At 37.2% G+C, this 24967-nt stretch overlaps 4 protein-coding genes across 5 annotated transcripts; 2 read left to right on the top strand and 2 right to left on the bottom strand.

The window, feature by feature from the left end:
* The first annotated feature begins 3896 nt into the window (after positions 1–3896).
* On the top strand, positions 3897–6446 carry LOC119985680 (probable carboxylesterase 120). The gene is made up of 2 exons (XM_038830002.1): positions 3897–4560; positions 4923–6446. The coding sequence occupies exon 2, from the start codon at positions 4995–4997 to the stop codon at positions 5499–5501; it is 507 nt and encodes a 168-aa protein (XP_038685930.1). The 5' UTR covers positions 3897–4560; positions 4923–4994; the 3' UTR covers positions 5502–6446.
* Positions 6447–8445: 1999 nt separating this feature from the next.
* LOC119985679 (phosphoglucomutase, chloroplastic) lies at positions 8446–17021 on the top strand. Of its 2 annotated transcripts, none has more exons than XM_038830000.1 (22): positions 8446–8834; positions 8906–8971; positions 9247–9291; positions 9380–9472; positions 9622–9674; positions 10218–10269; positions 10361–10429; positions 10723–10791; positions 12091–12213; positions 12305–12357; positions 13262–13340; positions 13428–13492; positions 13622–13689; positions 14414–14532; positions 14607–14681; positions 14808–14923; positions 15715–15856; positions 16000–16081; positions 16160–16206; positions 16297–16374; positions 16465–16570; positions 16644–17021. In XM_038830000.1, exons 1-22 carry the CDS (start codon positions 8595–8597, stop codon positions 16709–16711), a joined length of 1908 nt encoding a protein of 635 aa, XP_038685928.1. In that variant the 5' UTR covers positions 8446–8594; the 3' UTR covers positions 16712–17021. The 2 variants fall into 2 exon arrangements, with proteins under 2 accessions (XP_038685928.1, XP_038685927.1); XM_038829999.1 differs by having other exon boundaries at positions 15715–15865.
* Positions 17022–18250: 1229 nt separating this feature from the next.
* Positions 18251–19517, bottom strand: LOC119985011 (probable carboxylesterase 120). The gene has a single exon (XM_038829162.1). The coding sequence runs from the start codon at positions 19420–19422 to the stop codon at positions 18421–18423; it is 1002 nt and encodes a 333-aa protein (XP_038685090.1). The 5' UTR covers positions 19423–19517; the 3' UTR covers positions 18251–18420.
* A 2863-nt stretch (positions 19518–22380) lies between these two features.
* Positions 22381–24231, bottom strand: LOC119985868 (PTI1-like tyrosine-protein kinase At3g15890). Its single transcript, XM_038830315.1, has 4 exons — positions 24042–24231; positions 23780–23936; positions 23347–23609; positions 22381–23238 (listed from the first exon to the last, which is right to left on the bottom strand). Exons 1-4 carry the CDS (start codon positions 24089–24091, stop codon positions 22608–22610), a joined length of 1101 nt encoding a protein of 366 aa, XP_038686243.1. The 5' UTR covers positions 24092–24231; the 3' UTR covers positions 22381–22607.
* Between the last annotated feature and the right edge of the window lie 736 nt (positions 24232–24967).

Raw genomic sequence — 24967 nt, 5'->3', positions numbered from 1 at the left:
TACTATAAACATAGCAAAGTTTTAACGTAAGAGGTCATTTTTTTCCCGACCTTTTGTGCAACATAATTGTATCGTATCTTCGAAATTCTTTTTATCTGAATATAGATTATACTTAACCCGGTGCTCCATTGAATACTGTAAACATTAAACTCAAATGAGTTTTTTTCCCTCTCTCTTTATATTTCAAGCTTATCAATTTCTCTTATTTTGTTAAATTTTGAGAGGGTGAAATCTCAAAATCACTCAACTATCTATATTCTCTTGTATTTTCTTACCCATACTAACTATTTATTTACTACCAAACATGATCATGTTCACATCATATTCATTGCCACGCCAAACTCACACTCACACTCACACTTATCTCGTTAATTCCTAATTCTAATTAATATTTGTGGTTCAAGATAATAGTCAAATAACCGTGACTGCCCTTCCTCTACATTTATCGTTAAATTTTTCACGCTCATGAAGATGAAACTATGGAAAAAAAAGGTTTCTCTAACGGTGAATTTCGTGCATGTCTCTTTTCTCAGTCGCAGAAAAGACAAAAGATTGTAAGGAATTGCTTCGAGTTATTGTCATGGAAGGCATGACTCGTGTCTATCACTTTAGATGGACTAGTGCTTGTAGGACTTTCTACCAGTCAATGCTTTTCATGGGGATGTGTCAGTGAAACGTGTCGAGTTGTGTACACTGTATAGGCTTATCTCTTCTCCCCGTGATTGAGGACGTAACGTAACCGGAAGCGACCCAGTTTGTCGCTTTCTGGGCTTTTTCGACATTCTTATATCTAAAAAGTTTTGGCTCTCAAAACGTGTCGACGATTGAGTGGCTGAAGATATGGAGTAGGTCCCACAGATCAAGACGCCTCAATGAGCTTTACATGAGTCTATGCGCTGCGCATCTGATCATCATCTTTTGTTTGATACAATTCCACCACGGATTTGTAACTGGGCCGGTTCGTTGGTCTTTAAATTTATTTGCATTCACAAGGCATTGTAATGGATCGTTGGTCTTTAAATATGACTTAGTTTCATGTTATACGATTCCAATTAAAGTAACATCAAGAGGTTTGATATATACTAGAAATATATGTCTTGTAATAGTTTCATGAGAAGCTGTTTGCTAAAATCATAAACACTCGTCATTGTACAAATTTTTTGTTTTTGTTTTTAAATTAAGAGGATGGGCAAGGGCTACTAGTATTAGCAACCCTTGGAATGATCATTAAGTACCCAACCATTATGGAATATATCCGATTTGAACCATAACTAATGTCCGTAAGGTGAATTCGTCATCATCACCATAATCCCATCGAAGTGCAGGTTGGAACTTGCCAAAAGCCTCCCAACAGCCACAGATTCACAAACAGAGGCTTGCTATAATTAGACAAATGGTTTTCCGCTCTCTCAGTCACTTTTAAGTATTTCACATGTTGCGTTTATAGAAGCATCTCTTACATATCCATTATTTTTTTTTTGCGGTGCAAACTCGCAACTACTATCATTTGGTGCACAATGACATGTCAAGCAATGACTAGCATACTTCTTCTTCTTCGTTTATTAGCTAGCTTGTAGACCTTTTTTCTTTCCTTGAGAATTCATCGGGACATTCTATTTGGGTTATTACTAAATTTGCCATAGTTAGACAAGTGGTTTTCCACTCTTACAATCGCTTTGAAGTACTTCACATTGCTTTAGAGAAGTTGTTGAAGATATGAGTCAGCACTATTGTGTGGCCAATGTTGAAGCCATGTGTTGTGTAAAATGTGGCATCTAGGAACATTCTAGATGTGTTGTATTTTATATATATATATATATAATATATATATATATAATATATATATATATATATATGTGTGTGTGTGTGTGTGTGTGTATTGCGTTTGTAAAGCTTTTTTTTATGTGAATGGAAGAAATGAATTGTTTGTGCCCACTCTCTCCCCTCACAAATTCAGCAGAAGTATATTTCACGTATCCATATTTTCTTCGTTTATTAGTTAGCTTGTAGACTTCCCCCGAGAATTCAACGTGAAATTCTCACAAAAATTATGATTATTATTACTCATACGTTATGTTAACACTTAGACACCGGTAGAACTTCAATTTGCGAGCATTCACAACAGTTTCTTCATTTCTATCCCTATTCTGTAGTGCCATAAGACCATTATGTAATATAGGGATTCAATTTTTGTACTATGCACCCAACAAATTCCTTATACATGTTCCCTATATCATAAAATTTAAATTTTTATGCAATTCATTAATTTTTATCTCCCCTAGTGATAGACATTTTTCCTGATAATTAAATGATTTGGTGAATACTGATAATGATAATGAAAGAATGGAAATTGACAATTGACAAACACAATATCATTATTGATCATCCAAAGAGTACGTACCCATCATATTGTTATATCTTTGTAAAATTGAAAAAATTCAGCCAAAATCAAAACCAAATCAAGAACATTGAACCCTAGATTTTATGTTTCGACAAAATACCTTCAAATTAGATGATTTCAAAAATCTTATATATTAGACGAAGGCAAAAAATTAGTAGCGGAGAGCTGCATTTGTTGATTTCTTCAATTCGGTACCCATGGAGAGCATATGAAAGCTCTAGAGAAGAAGAGTTCTCGTTTCTTGCAAATGATTTCACGCGTTCTCTATCCTTGCTAAAGGAAAGACGCGTCAATTTTAGTGAGGTGTAAAATGTAATTTGACACACATAGGGAACGCTTTTTTCACTCCCTCACCCTGAGGAAGGAAATCAGATATAGAGAATAAAGTAGGGAGTTATATAAGGATCGGGAAACTGTTACATCATTATTTTTTGAAGTATTCTTCAAATATGAGGATAGAGAGTTGGATAAGAAGAATATTGGGAATGCTCTTAAATATTAATAATTAGGGATTTACACGGGGTCAGGTTGTGTTTTATCGGTTTGAGTTTGACCTGACCCGATATCTTTTTTGATAATCAACCCGACCAATTACATTATCAAGAGATTTTGGGTGTCGAATAACCAGGTTCAGGCTCTTCGGTTTTGGTTTGGGGTCAACCAGTGACACATCTATAATGACAATGTTAGTGACATAGTCCATTAAACAACGTCCATTTGCAAGAACTAGGAGAGTCGCTTGTTTATTTCTTTTATAAGCCACAGTGTATTAAACCAAAACAAGGAAGAAATAAGCGGACATCTTAGGAGATGGCTTAACAAGGAAGGAACCCATAACCCCAAAACCAACTCAGGTAACAAGAATGAAAAACTGTCTTTACAGAAACATATCAGGCAAGAGACAGAAAGATAAAGCACAAGAAAAAGAGTGATAGCATGTAATATGAAGGGATTGTGATCCCAAATGTCACTACCAAGACAAATATTCTTTCAAAAAAAAGTCAAGACAATTATTTCAATTTATGAAATACACACATGGGTTAATACCATTTTTTGTCACCGAAAGATTTTGAATTTTCCATTTTGATCACTGAATGTTCAAATGTTTCAACATTATCATAAAAAATTGTAATATGTTTCAACATCATCATTATTACAATGTTTAACTATTTCAATATGGTCACCAAAAGTGACTAGAATGAAACATATTACTATTTTTGGTGACCATATCGAAATATTTGAACATTCAATGACTAAAATGAAAAATCTAAAATCTTTCAATGACTAAAAATTATATTAGCCCAAATACACACATCACCGTCCATTGGACACGAGTTAATTCTACGGGCTTCCTCTGTAATGATGTGCCCTTTTTTTATTTTTTATTTTTTATAAGCAACATAAATTATATAGATAAAATCGAGTACAAGAGAGCATCCAAGAGATGGCTTACAGAGATGAAACAAATACAAGAATCTGGCAACTAACAAGCTAACCCGCTAGAGGACTAGAACAAATAATGAGAGACTTGACATATGACTATGGAAATGTGAAGCCGTAAGAAATAACTACTCCCTAAATCATGACTGATGAAAAGGGAAGCTGAAAATTGGAAATATTTGGATCCAGCGAAACGCATATATCTTAAGCTTCAGCTTCCTTGTTGTGATGATGTAGGGGCTATGACCGTGTCAATGGGTCTTTGGACATGGATGCTTTCTTCATTTCAGATATAGTAAGTGCAGCAACAAGAGCTCAGGTAGCATCATCTATGGGATTGAATATATCTTGCAGACAACTATATGAGGAGATCATGTGAAGCTTCAGTGAAGGGGTGTCATGCAGTTTAATACTGTTAAAATTTCAGCTAATTGAAAAATTATTTTTATTATCGGGTAAATTAAATAAATGAGTTATAAATAAACACACCTGATAAGCTCACTATCGAACCAGGTTTCCGGGTCGGTCCGGGTCTTTTAACCCGATGTACACTTGATACTAGGACCACACCTGTCTGTTTCATTCCTTTACATGATATGTCGGTTGCCCAATACCATAAAATGGTCCTGAACATAAACTTTTGGAAAACAAATATCTTAACGCCAGTGAACCACCAACTCTAATGTCCAATAGGACCAATCGCGGCTCTTCTAAGTCAGGGCAAACGTAATGGTGAAGTGGTATTGGGCCAACAAAGATGTTGTCTTTTGTTGATGTGGCTGTATTGTAAAATGTGTTTTGCTTATGTGGCTGTATTGGGATAAGTGTTTTGTTGATGTGGATGTATTGATATTTAATGTTTTGGTGTAGTTTTGTTGTGGATAATATGGAGGAATGAAATGTTGTTGGGTTGGGTGGAAAGAGAAAGTGTGTGGGAAGAAAAAGTATATAGAAATTTGTGTTTTGCTGATGTGGCTGTATTAGAATACGTGTTTGACTTGACTTTTTGTGTAATAGAGGTGGGACCAGGCCAATAAAAATGTTGGCCCAGTAAATTGTTTCTTATTGCATTTGTCCTCAGATGCATTGAGTCGTATTAATTAATAGTACGACACGTGGCAAACTAATGTCCATAAAAACCCCTAGATGATAGATGAAGACGAACCTTCATCTTCTCAAAAACACCAAAATGTCTGATCAAGCTGCACTGTCCAATCCTATTATCACGAGTGATCCTTACAGCTTTTTTGACCTCATAAGGCACCCTGATGGCACGTTTACCCGAAAACCCAGCAGATTCAAGATTAGCCCAACCGCACCTGATCTTAGTTACTCCACCCCGACTCTTTCTAAAGACGTTGTAATTAACCAAACAAAAAATACTTGGGCTAGAGTATTCTTGCCTCGACAAGCAGTTGATTCTTCCTCCGCAGATGCACCAGTACTCCTTCCTCTCATTGTATACTATCCTGGTGGAGGACTTGTTTCGTCGACTACTGCCTCATCCATCTCCCACGATTTTTGCGCCGATATTGCTTTACAACTCTCAGTTGTTGTTGTCGCCGTCGATTATCGAGTTGAGCCGGAGAATCGTCTGCCGGCAGCCTACGATGATGCTGTAGAAGCGTTGCACTATATCAGAACCGTCAAAGACGATTGATTGAAGAAGCACGCGGATTTGACCAAGTGTTTCCTTGTTGGCAGTAGCGCAGGTGGGACCGTAGCCTACCACGCTTGTTTACGTGCAGCCACACAAGTGGATGATCTTAAGCCGTTGAGGATTAACGGCTTGATACTTCATTACCCGTTCTTTGGTGGGGCTAAGAGGACTGAATCAGAGTTGAGGGCAGTCAACGACCCTGTTTTGCCTCTTAGTGTGTGTGATTTGGTGTGGGAATTTTGTTTGCCGATTGGAGCTGATCGCGATAATCAATATTGCAATCCTATGGTTGGAGGCGTGCCAGAGTTATTAGAAAAGGTGAAGCTTTTGGGTTGGAAGGTAATGGCTATTAGTGGTGATAGAGACTTGGCTATTGACCGTCTGATTGCACTGACAAAACTGATGGATGAAAAGGGCATAAAAGTGGAGAATCATATTGGTGCGGGAGATCATCACGGTGCAGATATTGTAGATCCATCAAAGTCAGCCCGCCTGTTTTTAACCATAAAGAATTTCATATTCTCAACGGTTGCTGAATAAGAGAAAATACTGGACTGCAAGCAGGATCACAAGCTGATATATTCTATGGACCTGCAGGCTGCAGCCCGATGCATCTTGTCAACTTGCGGAACGTTTTCCATATCGTTCATGCATAGATCATGATTTGATAATTAATTTCCAAACTCCCTTTTGTACTCTTGTAATGAAATGTTGATGGATGCTAATTGAGGTACCGATTTGCTTGTGGGCTGCTCTGAAGACACTATCTTTCAGTTAGTTTTTAGGAAAAGGTTTTCTTTTTCTTACCTCTATGGGTTGCAGCGGCTGGGTTTATGTTTTTTGGGTCTTGGCTGTAGAATTGTAATCTCATTGCTCTGTTGGTTTGTAGTTCTCCTTGTTCCATTCTCAATAAAATTATCTCGGATTTATAAAAAAAAATAAAAATAGTTGTCCTAATTAATTATTAGGAGTTTATTTTGAGTAACTATTAGAAATTCAAAGAGCATGTCCAACGAGTTATTTAAAATACGTAAAAATTACAGTAGTTGTTACAATCGGAGGCAATAGAGAAAAACAAATTGAGCGGTGGTAGGGTTAGGACTTAGGAAGAATAAGAGGAGGAGAGGATTATCCTTTGAGGGCAGTGTAAGAGAAGAGGATGAAGTGGATTACAATAACGTGAGGCGTTTGTGTATAAAGGAGGAATGGGGTGTTGGATTGGATGAGTTGGAAAAGCGTCTCCAAGAGCTCTCAAAGCTCTCCGCGTGTGATAAGCTAGCACAGGGTCCTTGAGGGGGTGAGGTGCGAGGAGCTCATGCCTTAAAAACACATGGTGAAGCAAAGTCAATGTAAATTGAGATGTGGTTAGTAAAGTCTGAGATGTGAGTAAAGTGGTAACAAAGCTATCAACGGGTGAGAAAGGTCAAAATTGAGAGGAATAGAGGGCTTCTCATTAACTGTGCTGAATAAATACAATAGATCGTGCTAATAATACATCTTGATTAAAGACTCTCACGCCTTTTGGAGACAAAACAACTGATACTTGTGGATTTGCTGTAACGGCTCCATAATCCTTGTGAGTTGTGTGGGCTGCTGGGCCTGGGTGATCGCTTTCCTCAAGAAGCTCACATAGCCCATTATTTATGTTGGTCTTTCGGTCTTTTTGGACTGGGCTACACATCACCAGGGCAGTATGATAATTACTAGCGTACCATTCATTATAGGATAATCCAAGTCTTGAGAAGTGAGAACTATTGAATGCTCATATTATTATTAGGAAACAAAATGGAAAAAAAAATTGTTGGTAGTGGTGACAAAAAAAAAATCAACTTCATGTCAGATACAATACGTATTTATGAAATATTTACATTTTCGGACCTTATCCTGCATAGGATTTCGGACATGCTTAATTGACCAAACCCTGATTGGTTTGAATCCGACCAAGCCCATACTAGTTTTCTGGATAAATAAATTGGACAATATTTATGTGTTTGGACCTGAAGTCGGTTAAATATGACAATAATGTTTTGTTCGGACATGGATTTCATACACATAATTTATGCTTAAATTTAGTTTAATATGGGTCAACAAATTATATCATCCGGACCAGATAGAGTTTTGTCACACCTAATTGCTGGCATAAAAAGGGAAAAAATTGAATAATGTTTTATGTTTAAAAATTCTAATCCCTGATTACATTGAAATAGAGGGGAAATACAACTTTTGGTCACTGAAATATCTTATCAGGTTCAACTCAGTTACTTATTTTTCAAATGTTTCAATTTGGATATCCAAATTTCTAAATTGTTTCAAACAAGTCATACGAACAGTTTTTATCTATTTCGGACAACTAAATTACCTACATGGCATAAAAAAATAAAAAAAGAGCTTACCTGACATTAAAAATTAAAACAAACACAAAATGTATCAATAAAACACCTTGATCTCCCAACTTCTCATCTTTTCTCCGATAAAACCCACGAACCCTAACCAAGTTTTGGTGTGCAACTTAGCAATTGACCTCACTTGATGCTCGAAATCCCTGAGTCTCTCCAACCCATGCTCTCCAATGCAGCATGAATAGGTGGTGGAAATACGAACAGAAGTTTAGTCGTGGGGTTGCGTCCGGCGACTATTGAGCAATTTAGGTTTTTTTGAATTTTATTTTTTTTATGTTTATTTTCTTAATATCTAAGCCATCAATTTGTTAGCCCACATCAGTAAAAATCAATTGAATTTGAATTTTGTTTTTCATATCACAAATTTGATTGATTGAAATAGCTAAAGATTATCCATGTGACTTGTTTGAAACAATTTAAAAATTTGGATATCAAAATTGAAATATTTGAAAAATAGATGATTGAATTGGATTAAGGTATTTCAATGTCCAAAAGTTGCTTTTCCAGAAGAACTGAAATAGTGAAATATACTAATCCCGGATGATATCGAAGTGAAATAAGAGGTGCGGCGGGCATTAATTTTCCTAGTCCTAATCCCCAACGCCCCCTCTCACTCACTCTCTCTCACTCACTCTTCTCGAGCCGAGATCACGAGTACTGTCAAGCGGGACACAGAACTCAAAATTCAACGTCTATGGCGTCCCTGAGAATAGTCGACGATCTCTTACTCAGAAGACCACTATTGCCGTCGCCATCATCTTCAAAACCGAATCCGAGTCTCTCTGCCTCTCGCGCATCATCGTCTTCCTATCTGCTATCGTCTTCGCCTGCCTACTTCTCAAAACAACCTGCTAGAATTATTCACTCTGTCTGCGCTAAAGCCTCCTCTTCCTCTTCCTCTTCCACCGCCATCGCCGGACCCGAGGGCATCAAGGTCCTCTCTCTTATTTTTGTTTGTGTTTTCGATGATTAAATATTGGATTTATGGTTTCTTGATGTTTTCAGATTAATTCAGTGCCAACGAAGCCCATCGAAGGCCAAAAGACCGGGACGAGTGGACTTCGAAAGAAGGTATGTTATTATGTTTCTATTTTTGCTCTCATATATTAATGTTTTGAAATTTTGTTGGAAAGAAGGAACTATAATAGAGATGCATAGATTTATTGCTCGTATCTGTTTTGTCGTTCTGATTGATAACGAAAAAACTTTTTCATTCAATAACGGGAAAGAGTTGTATCATCAGTCTTAGTCGAGTGCTGTTTACTGGTGAGGCTGCAATATATTATCGTTGATGCTTAATTAGCTGGGATTTCGAAAGCTTTTATGTTTAACTTGACTATTTACAGGTCAAAGTCTTCATGCAAGAAAATTACCTTGCAAATTGGATTCAGGTTTGAGTTTCTACCTTTTCTATTTCCTTATTCTGTTTCTTTTTTTAAGGCATTATGGTTTTGATGGATTTCAATTTTTCACGTGCAGTCATTGTTTAATTCACTGCCTCCTGAGGACTACAAAAATGGAGTTTTGGTATTAGGAGGAGACGGTCGCTACTTCAATCGAGAAGCTGCGCAGGTAAATTTTTCTTTGCTGTGTTTTGTTAGTAATTTATTGGCGTTTTTCCTCACATTTTTTTCCCTGATTTAGGTTGTTCAAATACATGAGAGGAAACTGCATGTTCCTGTATCTCTGACCTTTACAGTTATTTCTCACTGTAACTGCAGATTATTATAAAGATTTCTGCTGGGAATGGTGTTGGCAAAATTTTGGTTGGCAAGTAAGTCTTAATTCTTTATATTGGATAATGTACTTATTTTTGATAGCTGCTTTGTAAAGGAATATTTTTATTAGGCTGATTGGCTGCTGATGTTTAGGTGGTGAACAAATGATGAGACTATGACTAAGCCCCACATTTATTGGGCAGGTTATCGAAGTCTTCTTTCATCTCTTTATGCTGTTTACTGTGACCTCATGAAGGTTATTTCAGAAGATGTGCATCATGGGTATTGATGGATGACAGGATGACAACAAAGTGACCTAAATTGCTATTTCCTTGATTACGAGGACAGTCATAGTCATTCTCCTCATGAGTGCATCCAATTTCTAAACCGTATACTTGATAAAAAAGAGTCAAATGAACTAGTTTATTAGTTCAGAGATTCTTCACTCCTTTTAAGTTGCGTTTTTGAGAATCATATTGACAGAGTTTTGTTTGGAAACTTATGCTTCTTAACTTCTTCTGGTGCATCTATGGTTCTATTGAGAAATATTGTTTTATAAGCATTTTTCTGCAATAATCCTGACTATGAGTGCATTACAGGGAAGGTCTGATGTCTACACCAGCTGTTTCTGCTGTTATCCGGGGGAGGAAGGTAACCATGTGCTTTGAGCAGCTTTACTGAATGTCGCATGATGTTTTACTTTTTATTTTCACTTATTGCTTGGTTGAAAATATATTCACAGGCCAATGGTGGATTTGTAATGAGTGCAAGCCATAACCCCGGTGGGCCCGAGTATGATTGGGGTATCAAGGTGAATTGCATGAGCTTCTTGTTAGACACATATGGAATCATTGTAGAATGAATATAATTCATTTTTCCTGTTGGTTTTGTTGTATTTATTAATGATTCATTTTATCTTTTGCAGTAAGTATTATAAATTTTAAATCCTGATTTCTTGTAGCTCAGAGTTTATATAAAGTGACTAAGCTTGTTGAGAAATATGCTGAGATGAAAATTTCTTATTTTTTAACTAATGAAGCAAGTATTGCAAATCCACTGATTGAGCTTTTTTGGCTCAACATTGTACTGTTTCCTATGTTGCAGTTCAATTATAGCAGTGGACAGCCAGCACCTGAATCCATCACTGACAAGATTTATGGAAATACTCTTTCTGTAAGACATCTGATCATATTGTACAATGGTGATACTGCTTTTTTTTTAATCTTGCTTGGATATGATTAATTGCTTCTCTCTCTCTCTCTCTCTCGTGTTGTTTTTGTTGTTTTGTTTTTGTGTATGTATGGTTCCTAGACCCCCTCTTTCCACTTTCCTTCTTCCTCGTTAAAGTATATTCCAAATCAAATGGTATGTTTTTGCATTAAGAATAAAATGTTTTGCAAGTATTAATTCTTTTAAGCATGAACAAAGTGGAATTCTCCATGGATTTGTATGAGGAAATGATTGTCATGTTGGACACAATGGTGAGTGGTAGTTGCTTCACTCCTCGTGCTACGACCATTTTAATAGGTTCTCATTTGTTTTTTTCGTTGTGGACATGTATCTGATTGTGTATATATTCAATTAAAAAATTGTTGACTTGGTACATGAAAAGTTGATTCCAACCTCATCACTTGTGGAGCTGCGTAGGCAAGTCCTTAATGATGAAATTGCGACAGGTAGATGTGGTACCAAGTATACCAAGTGTTCTTGATGGCGCTGCAATCTATATTTAATTCTTGAGCGAGATGAGACCATAACATAGCCACAATGTTATTTTAAATTCTTGATCATTCATCCTGTGAATTTGGTTCAAAAGGATCTTTGATTCTTATTTTTACCTAGGCATGCCGAATTCTTATGTCATTTTGGATTGGTCTCTTAAATTAAAAGGCATTCAGTTACTTGCTTTTATAATGTTTGAGAAACGTACAAAGGTTATGATACCTGGACTCGGGTACGGGTGTCGGGTATGGGTACATATCCGTGTGGCTGGTTCTTAAAATTGAAGTCTGCCATAGAGGGAGGTAAGGTAAAGTGAAGGGTCAAGTATCATATCAATACCCGTGTCATGCATACCCGACATCGGTACAGTAGGGTAAAGTGGAGTCCGGGTATCATAATACAAAGGTTGGGCCAAAATTTAAATGTTTTCATCAACACTATGAGTCTATTTTTTTCCTCTCTTTTAGTCTGTTAAAAAGTGCGCCTTGTTATAGGCAAACTTGTTTGATTAACTGAACCAAATATGCTTTTGCATTTTTGCCCCTTGTCAAGTTATCTGCAAACTACTTGCTCATTGGTTTGGCTTAGCGGGCGTGACTATCAAATTTTATTCTTGGACTTGCATGGATCGTCTATTTTGATACTTTTCCCTCTGTTTCCTCTCTCTTTTTTTTTGAGTGATACTTTATCCTCTTTTATTACTTTAGTGGAGTAACTGTATGAAGTTTGAATCATGGGAGTTTGACGCAGATTTCTGAGATTAAAATCGCGGACATTCCTGATGTTGACCTTTCTCATCTTGGCGTAACAATGTATGGCAACTTTAGCGTTGAAGTGCTTGACCCTGTTTCTGACTATTTGGAACTTATGGAGGTAAAAGTTATATTTCACATGTTTGTTGGTAAGTGATGATAGGCAATTGATGTGGATTGTGTATCAGTTAACTTTTTGATATTCTGTGCAGAATGTGTTTGATTTCGAGCTCATCAAAAGTCTTCTTTCAAGATCAGATTTCAGGTATAATCTACTTAGCTGGGTACTATCATCAATTTTTTTTGTTTGATGGTCATATTACTTTGTAGCAGTTAAAGTTAGCTTCTCTTCAAGAATTAGATTATTACTTTTCTTTTTACTGGATGAGAGCATGCTTATCCTTCAACAATCAATTGCATTACATGCACTGGAAATATTGTCCTATATGTGTTTTGACTATCTTTTTGTTGGATGTAAGCCCCTGGATGTCTAGTACGTAACAGTGAATGTTAAAGAACAAAAAATTGTTTTTAAATCCCTTTTCACCTGACCATTTTATTGTAGGCCTTGTCTACTATTGTTCATCATCTGCCATGTACGTCTTTTTGCCTTGACAGGTGGTCTAGTTCTTTTGCTTCTTTTGCCTTTTTCTTTGGTTGGGCATTTTATTATCCCCAGTTTTCCTCTACAATAAGGTTCCTTCCCCCATTAAACTTGGTCTATGATTTCTCTCTTCCCCTTTTGTTAAAACTACTACGTGTTATGTGTATCACTTGAATCAGTATGTCAAATTAGAATGTTATAAAGGCATTCAATAATTAGGTTTAAATAACTTTTCTGCTTTGCTTCTGAACTAAGTTTTGCAAATTCACAATCTGTCCACCCAATGCTTTCTCTCTTTCTGTTTATTTCGCCCCTAATTTCTCCTAATGAAGTGGCTTTCCTTTATTGTTATGCTAACCATTTTGATTATATTTGTTGTTCTCTTCAATTATATTTTCTTAGCACTTCTATAATGTGCTTTTTAATTGGTAATAAATGACACTCTTGTTTTCATGGATGTAGTTGAGTCGTGAATCCCAGTACAACCCGTGCCCATTTGCGCATGTGTGTGTCTGAGGGAGAGATTTCTGGGACTTCTTTAACTGTATTGGTTATTGCTTTTTAGGTTTACATTTGATGCCATGCATGCAGTTTCCGGTGCTTATGCTAAACCCATCTTTGTGGAAAAGCTAGGAGCGAGTTCGGTACGCTGTGCACATGAAGTATTTTGAAAGTAATTTTCAGTTTACTGTTATTGCGTTTTTGATGGAAATGTTAGATCTTTCATGCAGGATTCAATATATAATGGAGTGCCTTTAGAGGATTTTGGGCATGGTCATCCTGATCCTAATCTCACGTAAGGCCATAGATGCGTGTTTTTAGTAAGTTTTTTTAAAGTGTGTGTTTGTTTTGTTTTTGTTTTTGTTTTTTTTTTCCTGATAATTTTTTTTCATGATTACTAACTTTGAGTGAAATTATGAGACAGATATGCTAAGGATTTGGTCAACATTATGTATAGTGACAACGGGCCAGATTTTGGGGCTGCAAGTGATGGTATGTGAAATCAATGAATAACTGGATTCTGAATTTTTTGTTCACCTTTTCATCATCTGCTTTGAGCGTTTGAAACAAGTAGTTAGTGTAATATAAATTTCGATTCTCAAATCTTTGGGATATTTCCAGTAGTCCAAATATTTTTTGTATGTCTCTTTTTTCATCTTTTTCTGGTTGAAAAGTATTCTGTCCTATAGCTTTATTTTTTCCCACTTTTTTGCCTCTTATGATTTTTTTGTGACAGTTAACACTATAGTTGAATGTGCTCGACGAAAGCAATGCAACTTAAATAGTATTGTATTGCACTTACATATACACATTGAAGACCAGGAAAAATGTTGTAAAATAGCTTCGGTGACTATTAGTAGTAATTTAGATGGTATATATAATTGAATTTGTACGATATTCAATTTTCTCATAAGGAGTTGTGATGGCTCTTTGAAAGGAACTTAGAAACAAACTCATCAGTTAGAGTCGTGACGAGTCAGAGCCCTTTTTGATTGTTTCACTTGTTTTGACCGGGTCCGACATGAACTCAGTTGAGTCGAGTTCGACTTCACCTTGAGTACGTATTGGGCCTAGACTCTTCATCAACTCAGTCGAGTCCGTGCTACCTAGAATAAAACCTTGATTTTTGGCATTGATTATTTGCAATATGGCTGTGTAGTTGGTCTGGGATTTATATTTACGTTGACTTACAACCGGCTTCTTCTGTTATATTCAGGAGATGGTGATAGAAATATGATTCTAGGGAGAGGGTTTTTTGTTACTCCATCAGATTCTGTTGCAATTATTGCTGCCAATGCTCAGAAAGCCATTCCATACTTCCAAAGTGGCCCTAAGGTGTGAGACTGTGCCTTTATATTTCTATTTTTTATTTAAATTTTCTTATTTAAATGGATACTTTCAATTCTCAGGGTCTAGCACGGTCCATGCCAACAAGTGGTGCACTTGATCGTGTTGCTGAAAAGCTGAATCTTCCATTTTTTGAGGTTTGAAAGTTTCCTTGCAATATTTGTTAAAAGAAAAAAAGGAAAAGGAAAAGGCCGTGTAATAGGATCATGGTTATATGTTCACATTGATTCTTCTCTTTTAATCAAATGTCAACCTTATGTCAGGTCCCCACAGGTTGGAAATTTTTTGGTAATCTTATGGATGCTGGAAAGTTGTCGATTTGTGGGGAAGAAAGTTTTGGGACTGGTTCTGATCACATTCGTGAGAAGGATGGCATATGGTAACTCTCATCACTTATTTTTTGGGCACGGTATTAACATGCATCAATCTGTTACAATTGTTTCTTAGCTGTTAAATTCAGCAGCTACTTTTGCTTGTTACACTGCCCTGTTTGTTTTGTAGCATTCTGCCATTCTCCTTGATTTTCCATGTTTAGGTCCACCCATAATATTCGTTCTTTTAATTGTTTCCCCATCTTGTTGCCTAGCTATCCAAAAGTCTTATACTTTTCTGCTAAATTGTTTGAAGATATTTATCCAAGCATATAACATTCTTTACCATTAAATCTGACAAAACTAATCAAAGCCATATAGTGTGATCCCTTAGAGTTGGCTGTGTGTTAGTATGCTTTGTACAGGTTGTTGATTTTCAATTGGGTTATGTTAAATTGGTAGGTCTGTCAAACTGTCCAAACACAATTTTAAGTACATTTGCCACATACCATTTTAATTTGATGTAATTGTTCTGCTTTTCATCAAAAAATAAAGTGCATCACAATAATGTTTTGATCATCCCGCAGAATTTGGGTCAAATGCATGCAATAAATCAAGCTGGTGGACTGTCCCGTTCCATCTTTAACGACATTACTGTATATATATAATAAATCAAGTTGGCAGTGGCAGACTATCCCGCTCCATCCTTAATGACATTACTATATGTCTTTGGGCTAGCGATTTAACTGACTCGTATTTGATTTTGATAATGTTGTTTCATAAGACTAACAGATATTTATTCTTTTGCCAACATTATTTTGCAAGTATGTGAAATGACTGCTGATTTTCTGAATGGCAGGGCTGTGTTAGCTTGGCTTTCGCTTATTGCCCACAGAAACAAAGGGAATAGAACAGGAGACAAGTTAGTATCAGTCTCTGACATAGTGAAAGAGCATTGGGAAACATATGGAAGAAATTTCTTCTCTAGATATGACTATGAAGTAACCACTGTAACTTCCTTTTGCACACCTTCACAATTTTTATAGTTACATCGTACAAGCAAGACATCTTTTTCGTAGAATAGGGTACTTGGATTGTTTGTGCAAGACGTTTAGTTTTTTGATTTGTCAAAGTCCTTTTCCAGGAATGTGAATCTAAGGGAGCCAATCAAATGATTGAATATCTGAGAGAATTGATCTCTCAGAGCAAGACAGGCGATAAATATGGTAAGTGCAGCTGAAATTCTTTCCAATTTATTCACAAGCTTTGCCTTACAAAGTTTGACATATTGTTTACTTCGGTAGGGAATTATGTTCTTCAATTTGCTGATGACTTCACGTACACTGATCCTGTGAGTTTTTGCTACCATACATGTGCCAGCACTTCCTCTTTAGCTATGATTTCTTTTTAGAATATAACCACCACGTTATCCAATTATCAGGTGGACGGAAGCGTGGTATCAAAGCAGGGTGTTCGGTTTGTTTTTACAGATGGATCGAGGATAATATTTCGTTTATCAGTTTGTGATTTTATCTGTCCTCTTCTATTGTTTCTTTTAGCTTCCATATGCTTATGTGTCTCCAATAACTTTGACTTCCTTTATTTACAGGGAACAGGATCAGCGGGGGCAACTGTCAGACTGTACATTGAACAGTTTGAACCCGATGCCTCTAAACATGAATTGGATGCCCAAACAGCCCTGAAACCATTGATAGGTTAGATCATTACCAATTTGTTTATGTAAGCTTTGGTGACATTCTATTCCTAATCTATTTGGTCATGTTTTAGATCTGGCGTTAACTGTATCAAAGCTTCGGGACTTCACAGGAAGGGAGAAGCCCACAGTCATTACATAAAGCGCGGTCCCATCATCAGTCTCATGTATCCTGTCTTGCGTTGCATGTTGCAAAAGGCAGGTTGGGCACTCGATCTTTTTACTGTTAAATTTGGCACATACATGTTCCCTTTCAATTTTGGTCGTTGATAGTGAATATTGCTCAATGGGAAGGATACACCATTCTCTGTAAAATAGTTGAGAATAAATTTCTCGACCTGCAATACCAGCTTGCACTGCTTTAGTTGTTGGGGAGCGTAATCTTGACTAACTTATGATGGCTAGAACCTGTAAGCATATCTCTATATATGAAGAGAAGGGGTTTTTTTTTTTTTTTTTTTTTTTTTTTTTTTTTTTTTTTTTTTTTTTTTTTCCTGATAAGCAAGAGAAGGGTTTATTCACTTTATTTACCTGCTAAACTTATTGATTCACTTATACATCCTGTCCTAGATTCAGCATGTCATTTTCTTTTAAATCATTTTTTGATTGTAAAGAAGTTTATAGATGAATTCATATATTCAGAGTTACCTAGGGACTTTGCATACTGGGCATGGTTATTACCAATTTGTCATTGTTATAATGAACCATTTGCCGGTAGTTACGGCCTCTGGAAGTCATATTCTGGAGTAGTCTGTTTGGACCAGTGAAGAGAAGCTTAATATCTTCAATTATGTAAAGTTAGACTAATTAGATCTTCCTTCCAATTGTCATGCATGCATATCAATCCACCCACGTATATACATATTAAAAGTTAACCTTAGATTAGTACGTATACGGATGTATATGTTAGTTTTTTTTTTTTTTTAATAATTGTTTAATTATTTTGTGGCTGTGTAGTGGTGGTGCATGGCTCCATGCATAAGTTGTGAATGGTACGAAGCAGACAATTAATAGGCTTTTCGAAATTGTCCAGTTATAGTAATTTTACAATGAAGATCAGGAAACTGGTGATCGAGAGGGTAATTCAAAGTACAACTTTAGTTCTTACAAAAAAAAGGAAAAAAAAAATTGAATTTAGTTTCTTTCTTCTGCCTTGATCACGACATGAACATATCACGATCAATGTTTCTCATGATATGTCAAATTTATATGTTCCTCAATTATCCTACCCACGTTGCCAAATTGAAATACATTTATTGGGCTTAGAAAAAAAGAAATACACTTACTAGGCCTCATTTGCTTTGGATTAGGCCATTCTTGGACTAAGATTTAATTCACTCGATCCTACTGTTCTGATCATATTTTAATTTTAGTGTGGGCTTTTAGAGCTTGATTGAATTGGGAATTAGATAACGTCCCATTAGCTCTGGGCTTTGGAGTTGAAATTTAGATTGGATTAGACCAAAAGTTCTCCAGGTTGTTGAAATTGTCTAAAAATGACTTATGGGCCCATTCCAGATTAAACAAATTCGGCCCAACTCAAATAATGAACAGCGATTGATTGAAAAACTCATCAGTCCGCTTGAAGTGCAGAGTGCTGAAAGCTTTGGAGGAGGGAAAAGTCACAAGTCACAAGTCAAAAAGTGACTTGTAGTCGATGAAAATCCGCAAAAAAATAATATTATTGAAAAGCGATTATTGATAAATGCCGTAACTAATTTCCAATTTATTCATTCAAGTCCAAATGAAACATGAAACATCACGACGACATGTAAACCGAAAGAACTTACAAATCAAACCCACTGAAATTTGAAACATCGCAAATAACCAATGCGAAGCAAAATAGATATCTTAATCTGCCATTGGAGACATTAAAAAGCTTTTTAATGCGATGAACAGCGCCGTGGACTTGGACGGATCCACTAGATCCGCACCATGGTAATCTCCGACACTGAAATGACTCTTCACTTGTACACCCTTCTCCTCCATCATCTTCGCCACCGCAATTTGACGATCAATCAGCGGGTCCCCATCACACCCCGTCACCAATACTTTCCAACCCAGCAATCCCATCTTATCCAACATCTTTGACCCTCCTCCCGCGGTTGGATTGCAATACTCGTGATCGCGGTCAACTCCTATTGGCAATGAAAGTTCCCACATCAAATCACTAACAGCAGGAGGCAAAACTGCATCGTTGACCGATCTCAACTCCGATTCAGTCCTCTTAACCCCACCAAAAAATGGGTGATGCAATACCAACCCCTTGATCTTCAAAGGCAAAAGATCGTTGACTTGTGTAACTGCACCTAAACAGGCATGGTAGGCAATGTTAGCACCTGCACTGGTGCCCATGACGAAACAGTTGTTAAGATCAGCATGTTTTCTCAGCCAATCGTCGTCGGCGGTTTTAATCCAGTGCAACGCTTCCATGGCGTCATCATAGGCTGCAGGCAGGCGGTGCTCAGGGGCTAGGCGGTAATCGACGGAGATAACCACGGCAGAGAGTTGTAAGGCAATGTTAAAACAAAAATCATGAGACAAGCATGTAGCTGCAGTTGTGATAACAAACCCGCCGCCATGATAGTACAAGATTAGAGGGAGTGGTGCGTTTGTGGAAGTAGAATCGAGTGTTTCTCGAGGCACGAATACGCGAGCCAAATTGTTTTTTGATTGGTTGATTGGGATGTCTTTGAAGAGAACCGGAGAGGAATGGCTGAGATCAGGTGCGAATGAGATGGTCGGGATGCTGCTGGCCTTCCGCGTGATTGTGCCGTCGGGATGGTGTGTCAGATCAAGATAGCCGTAGGGATCAGCGGCGGGATTGGATAGGGGTGGTGCTAGATCTGACATTGTAGATTTTGGGATGGCGGGACCTTACTTGCTGCCACGGTTCGACCAAAATACTTCCTCTGTGAAGTTGTTGAGCTTCGATGACGTTTTCTTTTATAGACAAACAAATAAATATGGAAGGGCTAAGGTGGATCATTTGAGGGGCTAATTTGACTAAAAAATAGATAGGTGCTCAATTGGTCTTTTTTTTGAAAATTCAAGGACTTCCTTAATATTTATTCCAAATATAAATGATAAAGAAACTGTTGGGTGGTGGAACAATTACAACCCCATGTGGAGGGGGAGTGATGAGAATCCCACATCGGAAGATGGTGGATTTAGAGTCTAGCTTATAAGGGAGGACAAACCTCCTATTATCAAGAGTTTTCAATAAAGAGTTAGGCCCAAACTTGTGATGCTAGACTTGGGCCCCCATTCCGTGTAGCGGGTATTCATCATTGTAGCTTTCATTGAGATCGCACGCGCCTACGTACAGACCCGTGGGCTGACACTATCATAGGCGGGCCTGCCCAAGAGCCCATTCCTTTGTGGAGTTGGGTTAGCAGACAGTGGGCCGTGTCGACACTATCATAGGCGGGCCTGCACAAGAGCCCATTCCTTTGTGGAGTTGGGTTAGCAGACAGTGGGCCGTGTCCATTGTGGCCGGGTTAGAAAAGAGAAAAAATGTTGTTTAAAAAAGAGAAAGAAAAAAGCCGTTAAAAGTAACTGGGAAAGCCCTAGATCCACTGGACCTGGCAAGGCTATGTGACCCTAGCTCGCAAGGCATGAGGCGGTAAGTGGGCCGTATGCCGGCATGAGGCGGTAAGTGGGCCGTATGCCGAAATGGTACAGCCAAGGCCACTTTGGGGCGTCGAAAGGTCAAGAAATGAAGTCCGGTTTAGTGGTTTATTGGTAAATCTAAAAGTGTCTGTAATTTTTGATCCGTTTAGAGTTATGAGACTCATAACATCTTTTTAAGGACTGATTTGAAATTCACCTTGGGCAACCCAGATAGAACTCAGTCGAAGAGTTCTAATTAGGACCAGAAAACGACATTTAACCCCTCTGCGGAGGTGTTTTAGTTTATTTTGGATTTCCTTATTTGTTTTCAAGTATTGTTTGGTTTTCTAGACTTATTAGGGTTTCTTATTCATATATATATGTCATTAGGAGGGGTTTTGTGGAACATATATTACTTTTGTCTTCAATAAGAATTTTGATTTAATTCAACTCTTTGAGTTTCAAAATTCCAGTTGCGTCATTAACGCGGTCATAGATGCCTCTGTTGAATTATAACATAAAAGACTTGGTCACTTGAGTGAGAAGGGGCTGCAGATACTATCCAGAAAGCATCTTTTGCCTAAAGTCAAATATGTGCGGTTGAAGACTTGTACTCATTGTTTGGCAGGAAAGCAACACAGAGTTGCATTCCGGACATTTCCTCCATCTAGAAAACAAACAATGTCGATGACAAACGGGACAATGACCCATACCCACCGGAACCAACGAAGGAAAGGACACGTTAGTGTCAAGTGAGCTTGGGGGAATTGTTGCCTAACGGCTACCCCAAGCTTAGCAAAAATAAAAAGGGCTACCCCTTGAACTGTAGAACTAACTCAACACCTGATTGTTTGACCTCTACAGTCCAAAATTAGTCACTAAATTATTTTTTTTTTTCATAGTGTAATGTAAACTGTTGGTGATAGAGATCAGACTTGTTGGGCTTTATATGAAAATGTCTTTTCTTTCTCATAGGGTAATGTAAAGTGTAGTTGATAAAGATCAAATATATTCGGCTTTCAGCATATCGGCTTTTATAGGTAATTCTCGTATAATTACATGTCACGCGAAACACAGATATGTTATGAGTTAAAAATACTACATCGATTGGGCAACTTGAGTTCGGCTTAACCCATAACATACAACAAAGTTTTTTCCTAACTCAAGTGAGTTTGGCTTTTAACACATAGTAGCTGGACTTACTCAATGAGTTGGATTTCGGGCTATAGTAGTTGGGATAAGGAGGAATAAAGCTGTGCAGGCCTAATGTATCTATGACAATTGAATAACTCAAAATGAACAATATTGTCGGCATGTATGGGAGTATGAATTTCTGATGTGATATCGGAGAGATTCAATCCTATTGAACATAGCATCTACTACACTTGTTGGGTCTGACATAATTCAACCCACAAGTGCGGGGGAGCGTTATGAGTTAAAAATACCATATCAATTGGGCAAGTCCAAACCGATGGGTTAATAAAGCTAAAGTCTACCCCAAGACATTTTTCTAGCCCAAGCGAGTTCGGCTTTGACCCATAATAGTTGGACTTGCTTAGTGAGTTAAACTTCGGTATGTAATAGTTGGGCTAAATGAATAGAATTTAAATTCTCTCTCATATCACTTGTCTTCTTCTTCCTCCTTCATCTTCTACTAAGCTTGCGCAACACATGTACAAGATCTGTGATCTGCAAATACAAAGCAAGACTCAGGTTATTTCATTTTGGAGAGAGATTTGAGCTGTTAAACTTCGCATGCATAAATTATCAGGGTTTCTTGCTATGATTAGCTTTTGTACATGCTAGATTATGTTTGATATGTATTTCATGTTTACTATTGCTTAATTGCTTAATTTGTTGTATTTTGCTGTCGAGATGCATGTTGCTTTTTGTTGTATTGTAGAGATGCAGGTTTTTTTTTTTTGGCTATGTTTATTATTGAGATTCTTATTTGTTATGTTTTTGTCTTTGGGATGTATTTCGTAAATGTGAGAGTTTTTTGTTATCTAGGGTGTGATTAGATATTTTTCAATTTCTATAACGTACAAATATATTGGGGTGTAATTTTAAAATAATGTGGTGCAAATAAAATTCATCCTAAAAACATAGTGGTCCCAGACCCACATATAGTATACAACGCATGTCGGCCTGGCAACATATATTTTGCTAGCTAGCTACCATATTGAGAATGTCATATGATAGTGTCTTATTATAAATGAAAAGGCCATTAAAAATAAAAATAACAATTCCAGATATACAAGACAAAGTCACATTGTTTTGTTCAACTAGTTCTACGAAAAATATATATCGTCCTACCCAAGAAGAAAAAGTTGGAGAAATATCAAAATTAAGCAAATGAAGTAAATTCCCCTTTACAAATATATATATATATAGAAGCATTGATACTTATCAGCCTATCTAATTTTTCATGCTTTCCATGTCCCTTTCCCATCATATTTTTCCATCCCATACCCCTCATAATCAGTATCATTGTTATAATCGCCATCGTCTTCTTCTTCAACCATATCTTCCACTTGAATGTCTGTCACCTCGTTTTCCCTCCTCCCTATGCCGCCTTTAAGCCAGTCCACCACCTCGATCATGCTCGGCCGGTTCTCTGGATTGCCGTCGGTGCATTTCAAGGCAAGCAAGATCGATAACTTTACCTGATTAGGGTCATACTTGCCCTTTAATCTTGGATCAACAATTAGGTCAAATGAGCCCTTTTGGACATATGGGGTGGCCCATTGAACGATATCACGTTTTACTCCACCAGGGAGCTTCTCTAGGGGCTTTCTTGCACTAATTATTTCAAGAAGTAATACTCCAAAGCTATAAACATCACAACTCTCAGAAACCTTCCCCCACATAGCATATTCAGGAGCTAAATACCCTAATGTTCCCTTCACTCTAGTGGTCAAGTGGCTAACTCCGTCCGGTATCAGCTTTGCAAAGCCAAAATCAGCCACCTTTGCTTGGAAATCTGTGTCTAAGAGTACATTGCTTGCCTTTATGTCTCTGTGTATTATGTGTGGATTGGCCTCATGGTGCAAATACCTTCACAAAGAAATTAGTCAGATAGATTGACTATGCTGTATATATATATACACAAAAAAGCACAAAACTTAATCAACTGCAGCCAAATATTAACATTAATATGCTTACGCTAATCCTTCGGCCGATCCGATGACAATTTTCATTCTCCGAGACCAATCTAGTAGACAATCGGCAGCTAGTTTTCCATGGAGGTGGGTGATCAAGCTATGATTAGGCATATAATCATAGACAATTAGTCTCTCATCTCCACCAGCATAGAATCCCCTCAAACCCAATAAATTCTTGTGTCTCACCCTCCCAAGAACCTCCACTTCCACAGCGAATTCCATCTCTGCCTTTGCACTCATGGCTTTGAGTCGTTTCACTGCTATCTGCAACATCAAAAGAAATCAACAAGGGGATCGATCTGACGGTTTTTATTTCTACTTAGATCGATGCATATAATTCTTAACAATTAATTAATCATCATCATCGTCAAAGACTTAATCATAATATATATACCAATGATAAGATTAATGAAAAAATGGAAAGAACTAATTACCTCGACACCTTCACCTGTTCGTCCCCAGTACACGGTACCAAATCCGCCCTCTCCGATCTTGTTGTCGTTATGGAAGTTGTTGGTTGCATGAACAATCTCTTTTAAGGAATATATCTCCCATGGGTAATCCCTACTATTACTAGTCTTGCTTACACTTCTGCGTCTCAAAAAGAAATCAATCAGATCATGATTTTATGCGCAAATGCTCAAATGATTCATAGTTTCAATGAATTTGAGGCAGATATCTATATTAGTAGCATACCTTATCTTCGGATCCTCTTGGGATATGCAGCAAAAACATCTCCAGACCATAGTTTGATGAGTTGAAAGAATAACAAATAGGGCTAGATAAACACTTTGAGACAAATTGATGAGTTCGTCAAGAAAAAGAGAATGCAAATATTAACTTCAAGAATTCTAAGAACCAGAAAGAGATGCTAGCGGTGAAGACAAAAAATCAGCCTAGGAAGTCAAGGTAGGAAAAAAACAATACAAACGACGCCGTTTACCATAACCCTACAAGTTGGAGACTGATCCAATTTATTTACATTAATTTAGTAATATTTGATTTAATGGATTAACATAAAACCATTAATCTGGAACTTTCGCGTATTTGACCTTCTCTATGGTGGGGTATATATGGCGTAGTCAATCGGGTTAAGCGTTGTTAGAAATGATATTTAATTAAGGTGGAAAAACATTATTTATCAGAGACGATTGATAAGCAATACCATATATTTTTTATTTCAAGATGAATTCTTCAAACCAATAGGAGATGAAGAGGATGATCTCATCCACTACATTTTGAAATTAATGGTTAAAAAGGAAAAGAAACAAGAAGTAAGTAGTTCTACTAACTTTGCTTAATTTGTCCAATGAACGCGACATGGACCATTTATTTTTTAAAGGTTGGGAGGACGTACTCTTGGACTAAATCAACTCTAGTACTAAAGATGCAAAGTTCACCAGCTGGGCATTTACACATGAGAGCCCATTAAGATTCATGACCTACTTGAGCTTGACCGGAAAACGTGAATCGTGAGCTCGATCCCTTTGTTTAAATTGTTGGATGGGGTTTATGGACTCTCTAGAGTCTAGGCTCTCTTAATGCTCAGTCGGAATAGTTTAGGGGTGTCCAGAATATCATCACCTGCGTAAGTACGCAAGAGAATTTGATTTATTGACAAT

Source organism: Tripterygium wilfordii, chromosome 19 (genome assembly GCF_013401445.1).
Source record: "Tripterygium wilfordii isolate XIE 37 chromosome 19, ASM1340144v1, whole genome shotgun sequence".
Classification (NCBI taxonomy): Eukaryota; Viridiplantae; Streptophyta; class Magnoliopsida; order Celastrales; family Celastraceae; genus Tripterygium; species Tripterygium wilfordii.
This window is presented reverse-complemented; position numbering and strand designations above follow the sequence as displayed.